This window comes from Lithobates pipiens, unplaced genomic scaffold (genome assembly GCF_037356315.1).
Source record: "Lithobates pipiens isolate NorthernLeopardFrog02 unplaced genomic scaffold, aLitPip1_a1.2 Scaffold_28, whole genome shotgun sequence".
Taxonomy (NCBI): Eukaryota; Metazoa; Chordata; class Amphibia; order Anura; family Ranidae; genus Lithobates; species Lithobates pipiens.
This window is the reverse complement of record NW_027507789.1, coordinates 43,137,822-43,152,665: the sequence shown is the minus strand read 5'-3', so window position 1 is coordinate 43,152,665 and position 14,844 is coordinate 43,137,822. Positions and strand designations below refer to the sequence as shown.

The 14,844-nt window shown below is 40.5% G+C and overlaps 1 protein-coding gene across 1 annotated transcript in view; it reads left to right on the top strand.

Moving 5' to 3' along the window:
• The window catches only part of ITCH (itchy E3 ubiquitin protein ligase), a 111,647-nt gene extending 101,029 nt beyond the window's left edge, over positions 1–10,618 (top strand). Inside the window, 9 exon segments of the mRNA XM_077459148.1 lie at positions 1,322–1,410; positions 1,496–1,655; positions 1,888–2,021; positions 5,655–5,795; positions 5,930–6,050; positions 6,161–6,265; positions 8,134–8,230; positions 9,312–9,384; positions 9,814–10,618. Of these exon segments, the coding sequence (XP_077315274.1) occupies positions 1,322–1,410; positions 1,496–1,655; positions 1,888–2,021; positions 5,655–5,795; positions 5,930–6,050; positions 6,161–6,265; positions 8,134–8,230; positions 9,312–9,384; positions 9,814–9,913 (1,020 nt within the window). The 3' untranslated portion in view covers positions 9,914–10,618.
• The last annotated feature ends 4,226 nt before the right edge of the window (positions 10,619–14,844 follow it).

Below are 14,844 nucleotides of genomic sequence, written 5' to 3'. Positions count from 1 at the left end.
TCACGCTTTTTTTATTTTTTTGGGTGAAATATCACCAATGCATTGAAGCAGCCTTAAAGGATACCTTCACCTTTAGGCTCCATGCACACTGAAGCTCAAAAAAGCTATTTCTGGACGCCAGATTGCTGGCAGAAAACGCTGGTTGAAAAACCTGCTTTTAACAGCGTTTTATACTAGCGTTAATGAGCGTTAATGAGCGTTTTACAGCGTTAGCGTTAATGGGCGTTTTTTATAAAAATACACAGAGGACACTCCAAAAATCCCACAATGCATTGAAAAATAGAATGCCGAACACTAATGAATGAGCGTTAATGAGCGTTTGTCGTTTTTTTGCCGCTGAAAAACTGCACTTTGAACACGAATTTCTGGCGTTCAGAAAAAAGCCCATAAACTCCACTGCTCATTAAAGCTGAAAAACGTCCATGTGTGCATGGACACATAGGCTAACATAGAGTGGAGTTTATGGGCTTTTACAAAAAACGCCCAAACTCCAATAAACTGCAGTTTATCAGCTTCAGTGTGCATGGAGCCTTAGTGAAATAGTCTTTTACTATAGCCATGCAGTCAGATTGGTACTTACCTTCAACCAGTTTTAATTTAGTAGACAAATATTTTCATCATAGTACTTGCCTCAGCTGCATGTTTCCAGTAACGAAAATAAAATTAAGTTTCAATTTAGATGACTAAAATGGCATTTTAGTCAAAAGACTGACTAAATTGAAATTTGTCATCAAAATTAACAGTGGTCAAAAAGCATAAGGGCCGGTTCACACTGCGGCGCGAGGCGAGGCGACACGGCTCGCCTCGCCTCGCTCCCGCAAGTTGTCCCCATTGAGTACAATGGAACCGTTCTGAGAGGAGCGACTCGAGTCGCTCCGACTCAGAAAAAAGGTTCCTGTACTACTTCGGGGCGACTTCGGGGGCGACTTGCATTGACTTCTATGCAGAAGTCCTCTGCAAGTCGCCGCTGACCCCCCCTGCAAGTCGCGGCGAGGAAGTCGGAGACGCCTCGCCGCGGCTCGCAGTGTGAACCGGCCCTTATTTTTCTTTCTTTACAAAACTTGGTTTTATTTATAAAGATGATACTTGTTTTCATTATTCGCAGAGAACTGATAACATTTTTATTATTAGGTAATAGGCTCAGTGACATTACAGCCGATGGAGTTTACCGTTTTTTTTTTTTTGTTTGTTTTTTTTTTTTTTATATATATTTTAAAGTTGCACTTCTGTTAAAAAATCAATATTTTTGTTTAGGATACTGGAGATTTTAGTGGCTATCTCACGCTGGCATTTTGGACAATTTTTTTTTTTTTCCATCTAGATAATGAGTTTTAACCCACAAGATCTTAGGAGGAGGCTGTGGCTTATTATTCCTGGAGAGGAAGGTTTGGATTATGGAGGAGTGGCAAGGTAATATCTGTGTGCATGTGCGCGTGCATAATGTATTTATTTGTGACCGTGTATCTAACACCCAGCTGATCTATTTCTTCCACAGGGAGTGGTTCTTCCTTCTCTCCCATGAAGTTCTGAACCCCATGTATTGTCTGTTTGAGTATGCTGGGAAAGACAACTATTGTCTGCAGATAAATCCTGCCTCCTATATTAATCCCGATCACTTGCGCTACTTCAGGTTTATCGGCAGGTTTATTGCCATGGTAAGTCTACTGGTATTCTGCTTTATCCTCTTATCCATCTGTAATTTGTACTTATCCTGTAGATTTTGGGAGTCCACCAAATGGATTTCATAAACAGCAATTCTACTTCTGTCAAAAAATACATACAATGAGACATGAAATACTAGGAGAAAAAACATGTAGACGTTACCAATTATTTCTGGTAGTTCTGAAAGTTTAATGTTTTTTTTAACATGTAATGTATTTTTCCCAGGCTTTGTTTCATGGCAAATTCATAGACACTGGTTTCTCGTTACCATTCTACAAACGTATACTAAACAAGCCAGTGGGGCTGAAGGATTTGGAATCGGTGGATCCAGAGTTTTACAATTCCCTGATCTGGATAAGGTAGGTTATAAGGTTGAAGCCCTGTACTTGAACTGCAGTTGATGTAAATTGTGGAGGAAACTTTTTGAGGCTTTTATGCTGATCAAGTGTAATTATGCTTGACAGCCACTCCTTTCTGAAAATGAATTGGGTACTGGTATGGAAGGATTAATCACCTTCATCTTGGAGTGATTAAGCGAAAATAGACCTGACGCTACCTTGTTACCAGTGGTAATTTGTACATAGGTTGCGACTGTGTTATTTTCTTTACTTGCCCAAAGATGACATAGTCTTGTCCACCTATAGGAAACCAGGAAAATGCCAACGAGACATATAGGGGGAGCAAAGAGTTACCCCGATTCACTGAATAAGTAAAATGCCTATCATTTTGTCCTACAGACTAGCAAGGGGGAACCCAAGCTGAAGGTGGGTTAATTAATGATAAAAATAGAGATCTTTTATGCTTACACTTGCAACAATATGTTGAAGCCCCAAACAGCTTTTGAAATGCCTTTTTGAAGTGTTTTTCTTTTCGTAATGAGGGTTCTCACACTGGGAGGTTTAGAGCAATGACCAAATTAGAGAGCAATCTTATCTAGTGATTATGCCAGAGCTCTACAAATACTATACAAATACTGTGATAAATGTATATCTGTGTGTGTGACCCTTGTAGCGAAGTGCTTACATTCACATTCTTTGTTTGCATCTTTTCTTTGTGTCTGTGCTACTTTTGCCTCATATAGCTGTTGCCAAAAGTTTTGAGAATGACACAAATATAATTTTTTTTTTTTTATAAAGTCTGCTGTTTCAGTGTTTTTAGATTTTTATTTTTTTATTTTTTTTATTTATTGTCAGATGTTACTATGGTATACTGAAGTATAATTACAAGCATTTCATGAGTGTCAAAGGCTTTTATTGACACTTAAATTACACTTATGCAAAAGGTCAATATTTGCAGCGTTGCCCTTTTCTTTTTCAAGACCTCTGCAATTCTATCTGGCATGCTTTCAATCAACTTCTGGGCCACATCCTCACTGATGAAAGCCCATTCTTGCATAATCAATGCTTGGAGATTTTATGGGGTTTCTTGTTCACCTGCCTCTTGAGGATTGACCACAAGTTCTCATTGGCATTGAGGTCTGGGGAATTTCCTGGCCATGGACCTAAAAATTTCGATGTTTTGTTTCCCAAGCCACTTGGTTATCACTTTTGCTTTATGGCAAGGTGCTCCATCATGCTGGAAAAGGCATTGTTCCTCACCAAACTTGTTCTTTGATGGTTGGGAGACATTGCTCTCAAAGGATATTTTTTTACCATTCTTTATTCATGGCTGTGTTCTTCGGAAGAATTGTAAGTCCACTCCCTTGGCAGAAAAGCAGCCCACGCACATGAATTGTCTCAGTATGCTTTACTGTTGGCATGACGCAGGACTGATGGTAGCGCTCACCCTTTCTTCTTAGAACAAGGTTTCTTCTGGATGTACCATTCAATCAGAAGGGGATTTTCCTGGAGAGAATGGTCGTCTTTGCTGCCCTTCTTGACGCCAGGCCATCCTCCAAAAGTCTTTGCCTCACTGTGCATGCAGATGCATTCACACCTGTCTGTTGCCACTACTGAGCAAGCTGTGCACTTGTGGTGCCCCGATCCCACAGCTGAATCAACCGTAGGAGATGGTCCTGTCTCTTGCTGGACTTTCTTGGGTGCCCTGAAGCCTTCTTCACAAATGCAATGGAAATGTTTTTTTATGGGATTAAGTTCATTTTCATGGCAAAGGGGACGTTGCAATTCATGTGATCACTCTTCATAACATTCTGGAGTATATGCAAATTGCCGTCATAAAAACTGAGGCAGCAAACTTTGAAAATGTTCAATTTGTGTAAATTCTCAAAACTTTTGTACAAGTCAAATCAAAACCTCTCAGAAGCACCTGAAAGCATACTGCATTTAAATCACTTTTGAGTTTGAAGCTCATGAAATGAGCCTGGGCTTGTAAAGCAGTCTGTCAAGCCCTTCAGTCCCTTCCTGCCTATAATACCTATATTACATAGGAAAAAAAGGGGTCGGACTTTAAATGAGGTGTCTATATTGTAGCTAGTCGAAGGAGTCAAAGTAAAGCATAAACAAGTATTTATTTGTTTGCCATGATTGAGTAGGTACATGGCAGACAATACATGCAATAATGGCACATAGTGTAACCAGTCATGTATCCAAAAATATTTACATGTTAATACCCATATTAAAGCCCAGCTGAACTTTTGTCTTAAATCAGCTAAATATGTTCTGAGTCTGTTTTCCTTAAAAAAAACTCTGTCACTAGGGGAAGGCGGGCCTTGATCTCTGCTGATAACTATCCATATTCCCATTGCACACATTTCTGGAAAAGGCTCCTAGGATACTGCTTGCGGCAGTAACCACTACCTGAAGACTGGACCATGCATGACAGTGTAGACATTTGCCAGCACAACCATGGATCTTCAAGTTGAGTCCAAACATTTTTTTTAATTGAAGTATGAGCACATCAGATTGCAGCGTTTCGGAGCCCCGCAGGACCCCTTCATCAGATATGTGACCTCAATGCCTAATGGAGGGTGCTTGTGTGGCTCCAAAAAGTTACCCTCTTGTTTATGATGTGATCATACTTCAATAAAAAAATGTTTAAACTCAACTTTGTGTGCTAGCAGATATCTGCATTGCTCTTTGCTGAGGTACAACATGCCCCCCTGCTAAAGTCAGAGCTATAACTCTCCAATAAGAAGGGTGTAAAGCTTATTGCAGAGTTCTAGGTCTGACACAGCAGAGGGGATATGTTGGAGCTCTGCAGAGAGACCACTGCTTCCACACAGAGCAGGGGTCCTGTTCAGCGCACTGACAGAGGAGGGGCTTTTCTTCTCAGGCTTTAGCTGTTTTAGAAAGAAAAGAACTGTAAGATTTAAATTTTTCTTGGGATGCACTTTTGAATATATTTAGCTGATTAAAATTGAATTTTAATTCGGGCTTTAAGAGTTTTCAGCATGGTGCCCCATGAAATTCCTCCTTTTCATGTTAAAGCGCACTCTACCAGGGCTGTTGGTGCCTCATGGGCGATGCATCACCAGGCCTCCATGGCTCATATCTGCAAGGCCGAAACTTGGTCTTCAGTCCATACATTTACCAGATTCAATGTAAAAGGTCATGAGGATATTGCCTTTGGGCGTAGTGTACTGCAGGCTGTGGTATAAGTCCTCTACCCCCCCCCCCCCCCCCCCCTTTCAGTTGCCATTGCTATGGGACATCCCACATAGTAACTACTATGGCTCTGTGTCCTCTGATGTGTGAAAAGAAAACAGGATTTTTTAAAACGGCTTACCTGTAAAATCCTTTTCTTTGAAGTACATCAGGGGACACAGAAGTCCCTCCCTTCTTTGGTCTACACGTATATTGCTTGGCTACAAAACTTGGGTACTCCCAGTATTGGGAGGGGTTATATAGTGAGTGCATTTCTTGTCTTAGGGCGTGCCAGTGTCCATCACCTGATGGTGGCCTATAACCCACATAGAAACTACTATGGCTCGGTGTCCCCTAATTTACTTCAAAGAAAAAGGATTTTACAGGTAAGCTGTTTTTAAAAATCCTGTTTTTTTCTATACTTAATGCTTCTGGCTCTATTTTTCTCAGGGAGAACAACATAGAAGAATGTGGCCTGGAGATGTACTTCTCAGTAGATAAGGAGATTCTTGGGGAAGTAAAAAGTCACGATCTCAAGTCAAATGGGAGCAACCTCCAGGTGACAGAGGAGAACAAAGAGGAATATATCAGGTAGCTGTTTCCATTTGTAATAAAATCTAGGATGCATTCTAATGTTGTATACAATGCACTCGATATAGTGCGTTCCTGAACATTACTGATCTCAGCAAGTTTTATTGTGTTGCATCTGCTCCCGTTCTCTGTAGGCTGGTGGCAGAGTGGAGACTGTCTCGAGGTGTAGAAGAACAGACTCAGGCTTTCTTTGAGGGTTTTAATGAAATTCTTCCCCAGCAGTATCTACAATATTTTGATGCCAAAGAATTAGAAGTAAGGCTTGTTAATTCATAATACCAGAGTGTGTACTGTTAGTAGTTCAATGAATTATAACCTTTTTTTTTTTTTTTTTTTTTTTTTTTTTTTAACCTCTTATTGCTCAGGTTCTTCTGTGTGGCATGCAGGAAATAGACCTAAATGACTGGCAAAGGAACACCATATACCGGCACTATACAAGAACCAGCAAGCAGATTGTTTGGTTCTGGCAGGTAAGAAAGATGTTTTTTTTTTTGTTTTTTTTAATCTCGAAGGAATAGGTATGAGTGACTTGATACATGAATTGGATGAATCTGATGCTTAAAACTGGCTATAGGTGGAGCGAATTTCTTTCCTGCAACTACAGGTTCCAGGAAAGAAATTTGCTAGATTCCCCTATCAACACAGAGTGTTGACAAGGGGAATCCCTGCTGCCGAGCCATTGTGTTCTCCCGACGGGTGGAGGCTGTCCCCACCTGGATATAGCAACCCCTAGCAATAATCACATGTAAAATTAGGTAGGCTGGTTGTACCCAAGTTGAGCGATCAATAAACTTGGGTACAGTAAGCCTGCCCATACCTGGTTCGAATGTCATCCAGATACTGCTGAACTGGCCGGTATCCAAACAGTCTATGGCCAGCTTAACCCCTAACTGTAAATTGCACTAAAGTTGAGATGAAGCGTCATAGAAAGTTTAAACCATACATTACCAGTTATGTTGAATGCATTGGACACACCTAATGCATGTGCACACTAGCAAATTTGTAACCGCTACAGAATCCTTGTTCTTGTTGTTGTTTTTGTGGTTAGAAAAATTTAACTGCAGACATTGAAGTCTGCATTGCAAAAATTGCAAATCATTTATAGTACATTTACTGGGCGATTGAAATATTTGGAGCAAGCACCAGAATTGCCGACTCAAAGTAATATTTCCACCGTTGCCGTAAAAAAATTGAGAAACGCCCACTATGTTGTAATGTGGTGTTATTCAAACAGCATACCTAAAATTGATTTTAAAAATGTAACTTTATAGTTGTTTGTTCCAACTATTCTGAACAATTTAAGAGGGACAAAGTGGGGACATAGTTTCCTCTCAACATACAGACATACCCCAATTTTAAGTACACAATGGGACCAGAGCATGTATGTAAAACGAATACGTACTTAAAATGAAGCAATATCTTTTTTCACTTCTGGGGGGGGGGGGAGAATCGGGGGCTGTAGAGGGGTGATCAGGGCCTATAGCGGATGGGCCATGGGCTCTAATGTCGGCGTGGTTCAGGGAGTGAAGTTTATAATACTGTACAGTAATCCATTTATGTTTTAGGCAGAAATTCTGGGCTGACTGGAGAAAACGTTGCCTCTTTACTTGCGTCAGCTACGCCTCTTCCAGGCCATAATGTGGCTGGGTGGCATGGGATGTCTGTACTTGTGAGGTACTTTACGTACACTCGCGGGTATGTGCGTACTTGTGAGTGCAGGTAAATTGAGTGTACTTAGTGGGTCATGCCTGTACAATGCTTAACCCTGCCAAGATCTTTAACCGTTTGTTAGGGCAGATAGTTTGAAATCTAGATTACACCTGATGAGATCTGTCAGTTCAGTACAGACAGGATTAATTAAGGTAAGGATCACCTCCAAAGCTACCTCTATAATGTTACATAAGGGAAAGCTAGTTAGCTAGTTTAGACATGTTAAACATGTTGTGCTGTGGAAATAGCAACATGTAACAAATATAAAGTAGATATTATCCTAATTCGGCTGCAAGAGGAAATAGCTTTTTAAGGGGTTATGTTATGTGATGCAATTGCTAGTGACCATGTCACACAACTTATTTGTAGCTGCTTGTATAAAAATTGTATATAGCTACTGAAATGACTCTAGATCCAGCAACAAATGGCCAGGAAGAACAGATTTGCAGCTGCTATAAATCTGCTGCTACTGTGACATGGCCCTAATAATTCACATGTCACACTCAGAGTCCATTTATTTACCACAAATCAGATATACACAGCCTTGAATTGTGTATTAATTTCATCACGAGAACTTGCTAAAGAAGAGATATATGCTGTAAATGTTATTGTTTTTTTTTTCCAACAGTTTGCGAAAGAGATTGACAATGAGAAGCGCATGAGGCTCCTTCAGTTTGTTACTGGCACTTGTCGGTTACCAGTTGGAGGCTTTGCTGACCTCATGGGTATGTAATTGAGCATTAGTCAAGTGCAAAAATATATAACTGCGAAAGCTGTACATTATATTTTAAAGTAAACAGAGTACACTTGTTAAATCTTTACTTTTTTTTTTTTTTTTTTTTTTACTATATGCTAGAATCATTGGCTTCCTTTTTTGCGTGTCTGCATGCCAAAGCCAGCTACATCTTTTGTTCTGCTCACCATTCTGGATGGCTCATTGCCCAGACTATTACAGTAGCAAGATGGCCATGGTGACACTGACACAGGACATGCGTAATCAGCAGCTTAAGGCTGGGTTCACACTATTTGGGGGGAAAAAAAAGGACACATTCCATTTATAGACCTTGTTGAAACACCGCCTAATTGTCAGTTACAGTAACTCCGTGCCGTATAGAAAAAAATGGCCTGGTTATGAAGGGGGGTAAATCTTCTAGAGGTCAAGTGGTTAAATAACTCAGAATAAGTCAGAAGGGTGATTTATTATTTTATTTTTTATTTTCTTTCAGAGGGCTCTGTTCAGTTTGTCAGCGAGTCTCCTTGCTGGCAGCTTTGTACCTTGTGGCTGTCAACTCCTGCTGTGTTGTCTTTTGATAACCATAGTATTCTGAGAATTATTTTGTCATGTATTAAAGCAAATAAATATATAAGACATCAGTTTTAAAAATGTATAAACTTTGCAAATAATGTAAACCAGCCCCCCCCCCCAAAAAAATAAAGGAAAATGGCCTCCCCCCCAAAAAAAGAAAGGAAAATGGCCTCCATTACACTTTGTGTCAGACCTACTTTGTATAAATGCAGGGTTTCTTTTTTCTCAAAGGTATAATTTTGACTGGACATTTAGCCGCTTTTAGGGCTGTGCTTAGAAAATAGTTTTCTGTGCCTCCAGAATCTAATTAGAAACCCTGAATGTGGCTTTGCTCATCTGACAGCTAAACATGCTTTACAGCAACAATTTCTAAACGCAGGAAAAAGTGATTTGGGATGCATAAAAAGTTGTTTACAGAAAAAGAGGATTATTGCAAACTATGAAAAATCCTTTATAGTTAGCACCTGTCTATAACTGCTGCATTTGTCTTCTGTCTCTAGGGAGCAATGGTCCTCAGAAATTCTGCATTGAGAAGGTCGGGAAAGAAAACTGGCTGCCCAGGAGTCACACATGGTAAATACCAAAGGAGTGTAGCAGTCTAAAAGGGTTTTAAAGTGCACATGTTATTGAATAACTGTGGGCTTCCTTTTGCTGGCTTCTTTGCAAAAATGCTAGTTTTTGCTCAGACAATATGTTTTTATTGATTTGAGTCCTGTGCGGGGGGACGTGCTGGACTGGTGTAGATGCAAATCTTTGCAAGAGTAGCAGTCTAGATCTCCAGCATGCTGCGTGCTTGGGGACTTTTAGCAAAGGCTGCAGCACCCCAACACAATAAAATAGTCTGATCACAGTAATGAAAAAACAAGGTTCAATTATAAAAAAATAAAAAATAAAAAAATTATCCTTTATTTTCATAGAGATCTTTTATTGAATGGGGTCACAACCTAATTCTTGTCTCTCCTCCCTTTTTTTTTTTTTTTTTTTTTCTTCTTTCTTCTTCAGTTTTAACCGCCTGGACCTCCCACCTTACAAAAGCTTTGAGCAGTTGAAAGAGAAGCTACTCTTTGCAATAGAGGAGACGGAAGGATTTGGACAGGAATAAGAAGCCCTCCGCATATCCTCCAGGCACAATGCTGCAAGTGTGAACACTGCTGATTCCCGTCCCTGGCCTCTTTCCACCTGTTCAAGCCGATCAAGCATCATTATTTTTTTTTTAATCTGTTTCACTTACACATCTTCCCAAACATCTCCTTTAGTGTAAACGTCACACATCTCATACCGTGAAATATGTATGACCTGTCCATCTGAGCAGACAAGTGCACCAAGGTGTAGATGTAGCAGTTTTAATTGGTCTTCCAGCCATGCCACGATTTCCTCCTGTGAAAAAGCTTTTTTCACATTGACAATGTTATGCCACAGGACACTCACAGCCCATTGAGCTGTATATAGCCATATTTATTATGCACTATGGGAAAGTGTCCTGTGGTGTAATATGAAACAGCAAATCATACCAAAAGCACCACAGAAGATCTCCCCTGGTAACTAGGAAGTTGTCTTCACATCTACAGAAGTGTGCGGTTCCACCCTCTAGATTGTACACCAGGTCAGCAGATGGTGCTTCCTGCGAGTCGGCTAGAGCTGACCGCAGTCAGTGTCAGTGTATATTCTGAAAAATTTGTACAGTGAAGTAAATGATATAACAAAACATGAGCCAAACCGGTTTTATTTAAAGGGGCAATATATTCAAAACGCCTGAGCTGTATGCTTATTCTGGGCGAGTGACTCAATAAAAAGATTGTGTACACTGTTTTAAACCTTTAAAAGTTAAAGCTCTGCCTTTTAAAGCAGACAAGGAAAATGTCTATTACCAGTATGAACCAGAAAAAAAATCATTTTGTCCTCTGGATTGAGACAATCATTCACAAAAGAGGTATATGCTTTGTTTATTTTTCATGTCTGAGGTTTACAACAACTTTAAACAAGTTGGCAGAGCTTAGCTGAGAATTCAGGGGAACACAGGCACTATTAACAAAGTAGAACTAAATCAGAGAGGGGCACAGAAAAAGCTTTTCTAATAAAATTATTACCAGTGTGTACTGTTAGGCAGGACTTTTTTTTTTTTCAGAAGTTTTGAGTTAAAGCGGAGGGCCGTTTAAAAAAAAAAAAAAAAAGCCAGCAGCTGCAAACACTGCAGCTGCTGACTTAATCAGCCCGCGATGTCGGTCGCCCGAGGCTGACCCGTCCCTCAGGTCTCGGGTCCCGGCGCCGCCATTCCTTGTAAGGCAAACAGGCAGTGGAGCTTTACGGCTTCACTGCCCGTTTCCTACTGCGCATGCGCGAGTCACGCAGCGCTTTGTGAATGGGATGCGCTGTGTTCTGGAACACACAGTTCCCAGAACACAGCGCGACCCATTACCCAGAAGACGCCGCACGGAGGAGTGAAGAAAGAAGACCTCCGCGGAGGAGGAAGAGGAAGATTAGGATTATGTGCCTAGCAACAGGCACTTCTGGTAAGTAAAAAAAAAATTTTTTTTCATTTTTTTTTTTTTTTTTAGATTTTGTAATTTTTCATTTTTTTTTTTTTTCAGGGTGGCCCTCCACTTTAAAGTGGATCTAAAGGCAAACGTTTTTTTTTACCTTAATACATTCTCTGCATTTAGGTAAAAAAAACTTTTGCATGCAGTTCTCCCCCAGTCCCCCTAAATACTTACCTGAGCCTGATCTTGGTCCAGTGATGTGCATGAGAACAGAGGCTCTCTGTTCTCTCTATCCTTATTGGCTCAAACACAGCTAATGAGAGCAGGGGCGAGCCACGCACTAATGTCTTATGGACACAAAGCTGGCTTGGGAGCCGGCATGCATGAGTGCCCCATAGCAAGTGACTTGATGCATGTGAGAGGCGCCAGAATCACCAGTGGGGGACCTGGGCAAAGGAGGATCAGGGCTGCTCTGTGCAAAACCATTGCACGGAGCAGGTACGTATAAACATGTTTTGTTACTTTAAAGTTATTGTAAGGGCAGATTTACATTTTTTTTTTTTTTTTTTTAAAGTTGCTTCCCCTTCTGCTGTTCAGATATGGGTGATCCTTGATGCAGAGAGCAGCACTGATGTTGTTAAATCATGATGTTCTTTGCATCATTGTATGTGAGCACAGAGTGATCTGGTGGGTCCCTGTGCCCGGGCGTCATTCAACCCAGAAGACGAAGGACATCTAGTGGCAGCAATGAATTTCTTCAGGAAACAGCTGTTTTGGGACTATTTAATAAAGAAAAGAAAATTGCCTAGATCTGGGATTCAGTTTTGTAAAGGAAGGATGAGATGATCTCTACTGATCTTGCATCCTAAAAACAAGTCAGCAATGGTATCTCTACTCTAACCAAATTTTTAAATTAATTGAATCTAATGTAAAGGCTAAAATTCTACTTTAAACGGCCCTGTGAGGAGCCATAATTAATCTTGAAGAACTGTTTGTGAAGCGTGTCTCTTATTGACCTGAAGCTTTCAAATTACCAAAAGTTGACAGCGTGCTGCAAGATTTTTTTTTTTTTTTTGTTTTTGTTTTTCTTCGACCATGTTAGAAAACACCATTGCACAAAAACACTTTTTTTTTTTATTTATTTTTTTTTTTTTAACAATTTAAGCCCAAAATTAAACTTCATTTTAAATTGGCTAAATAAATTCCAGGTTCATCAAACGAGTAGTTCAGTGTCTTAAAGTTTTTTGTTTTCTTTCTAAAGCAGACACACCCAGAGTAGAAATCCTTGTCCCCTGCCAGCAGCTACAGAGGGGAGAACCCTTGCTCTCTGTGAAATCAGTGGTTCCAATGCAGCGGTCGGATATTCCCCGAGTTAGACTTGGGGGTCCTTTCACATGGGGCGGACTTCCGCCTTTGATCCTCTTGCTCAGCAGGGGATCTGTATGCTGATTTCCACTGAGCAGGCAGATCACAGGTCTGTTTCTGTTCTACTTTTACAGAGCTGACACAACCAGCTCTTCTCTATAGGCAGTTACATGTAAACAGACTGACCTGACTGCCATCTGATCTGCTGGATATTTGTAGTGTATTGGATCGGATGTAGGCAGGTGTAAACACACATGTCCCTTTTTACACCCACTGCTCCATAATGGAGACTGGAGGTTCCAATTGGGTTGACCTGAAAGGCAGACCTGTTTGTGTGAAAGAGGCCTTATAGCTTTGCAATCAGCAGAGCTCATGCTCCCTGCAGCTCTGATTCTTCGTGGAGCAAGTTGAACCTCTGCAGAGAGATCGCCGCTCCCCCACAAAGAGCAAGGACCCCCATTTACAGCAGCTGGCCGGGGAAAGGCTTTGTTACACAGGGCAGCCTGATTTATGAGGAAAACAGCCTGTGTAAGATTATTTGGAACAAATGGAATATCTTTTAGGTAATTAAAATGGAAAGTTTAATTGGGCTTTACTTTGCTAAGCCACTGAGATTCTCACATACTACACTAGAGGTTTTGCCATATCAGCTCATTTAAATCCAGCATGAAAGACAGAAAATCTATCGAACAATATTTCTTCTTAAATTTTAATAACTTTGCACATTTGCATTCGAAATAATCTGTCCATATGGTTTCTTTCTCCTTCTCTATGTATAGAAGAAATATGATGATTAGTTTTACTGTTACATTGAAATCCATTTTCACATTTGTTAGAAATTGTTAATCTTTTATGTGACTGTGTGCTTTCTATCATAGAGGACCATTTTCAATGACTGCTGGTTTAAAACATTACTCAAGCTTTAAGTGTCACGTCCCACGGTCTGTCCCTAGGCGTGTCCTGTGTATTCTTGCTTGATATTCATCGCCTGTATTCTGTGCATGCTGACAAAGCATGCATGTGACTTTGTGTTGTCAGTGTAACATGGCTGAATTTACAATCTCTCCTTTTTACCATTCATGGTGTACCTTAATGGCTGGCATTATAGCAAATCCATATAGCTTTACCACATGTTGCAATCTAACTAATCTCCTTAAGATCTACCAACAGCATGTCTGATCGACTGAATAGTTTAATTAAGCCTAGTATACATGGGCCGAATGTCAGGCGGCAGACATTGGGCATGACTGAGAAAGGTCTGCTGATTGGCTTCTGGTTTGCTCTCTCAGCCAATGTGTTCTGGTGGGGGGCCGTCCCCCCTTTCAGGGACACAATAGCACAGCAGGGGAGATCGCTATAATAACATCGCATGATGTCTGTCTTCTTTTTTTTTTTTTTTTTTTTCGTTCAGCCCTGCTGGTTTAAGTGAAAAAAAAAATAGTGCGTACTAGGTTTTAATTCCTCATATTACCTAGCAGGGCAGCTGTACAGATGAGGGACTGCAAGGCATTAGCTCTGCATTACACTCGCATTAAAATCTGTGAATTTCCAATGCAAGCAAAGTGGCCAAGAAAGAGCTGCTTGGTAATCCAGGCTAAGAATCCATCTCCACTCCTTACCCAATGAAGAGAATTCTTTAGTAATGGAAGTGGAAAACTCCTTAGATATACGGATGCCTTCAGTGCCTCCTTGTCCCATTTGCCCTTAGTTGTGTCTGTCTTGGTTCAGACGTAACTGAGCTGATAAAGCACTTTTAAAGTGGCTGTAAACCCTTGCATATACCCAGTGAAGTAACTGGCCTCAGGTGATACAGAGATGAAACAAATCCTATATAAGTTGTACCTGTTTATTTTCAATTTTCTTTTCTCTACACATTCAGTATAAGTCTAGAATTTATAAAGCTTTTCTGAGCTGTCAGTAAAAAAAAAAAAAGGGGGGGCGGCCAGAGTTTTAAAATTACACTCAGAAGCTGATTGGAGGGAAGGCACACCTCCCTTCACAAGGCATCCAGGAACAGAGCTGAGGCTGTCAATTAGCTGGAGCTTCCTCCCCGTCACCATTTTTCTCTTGGTGTCAGGAAAACTTGTCATAAGTGATTCGTGCTGATAGCAGAGGAATGAAGCAGCAGAGAGAAATTATACTCGACACTATAGAGGGATATACTTTGTTTCCTATTTCCTGTCTGAGGTTT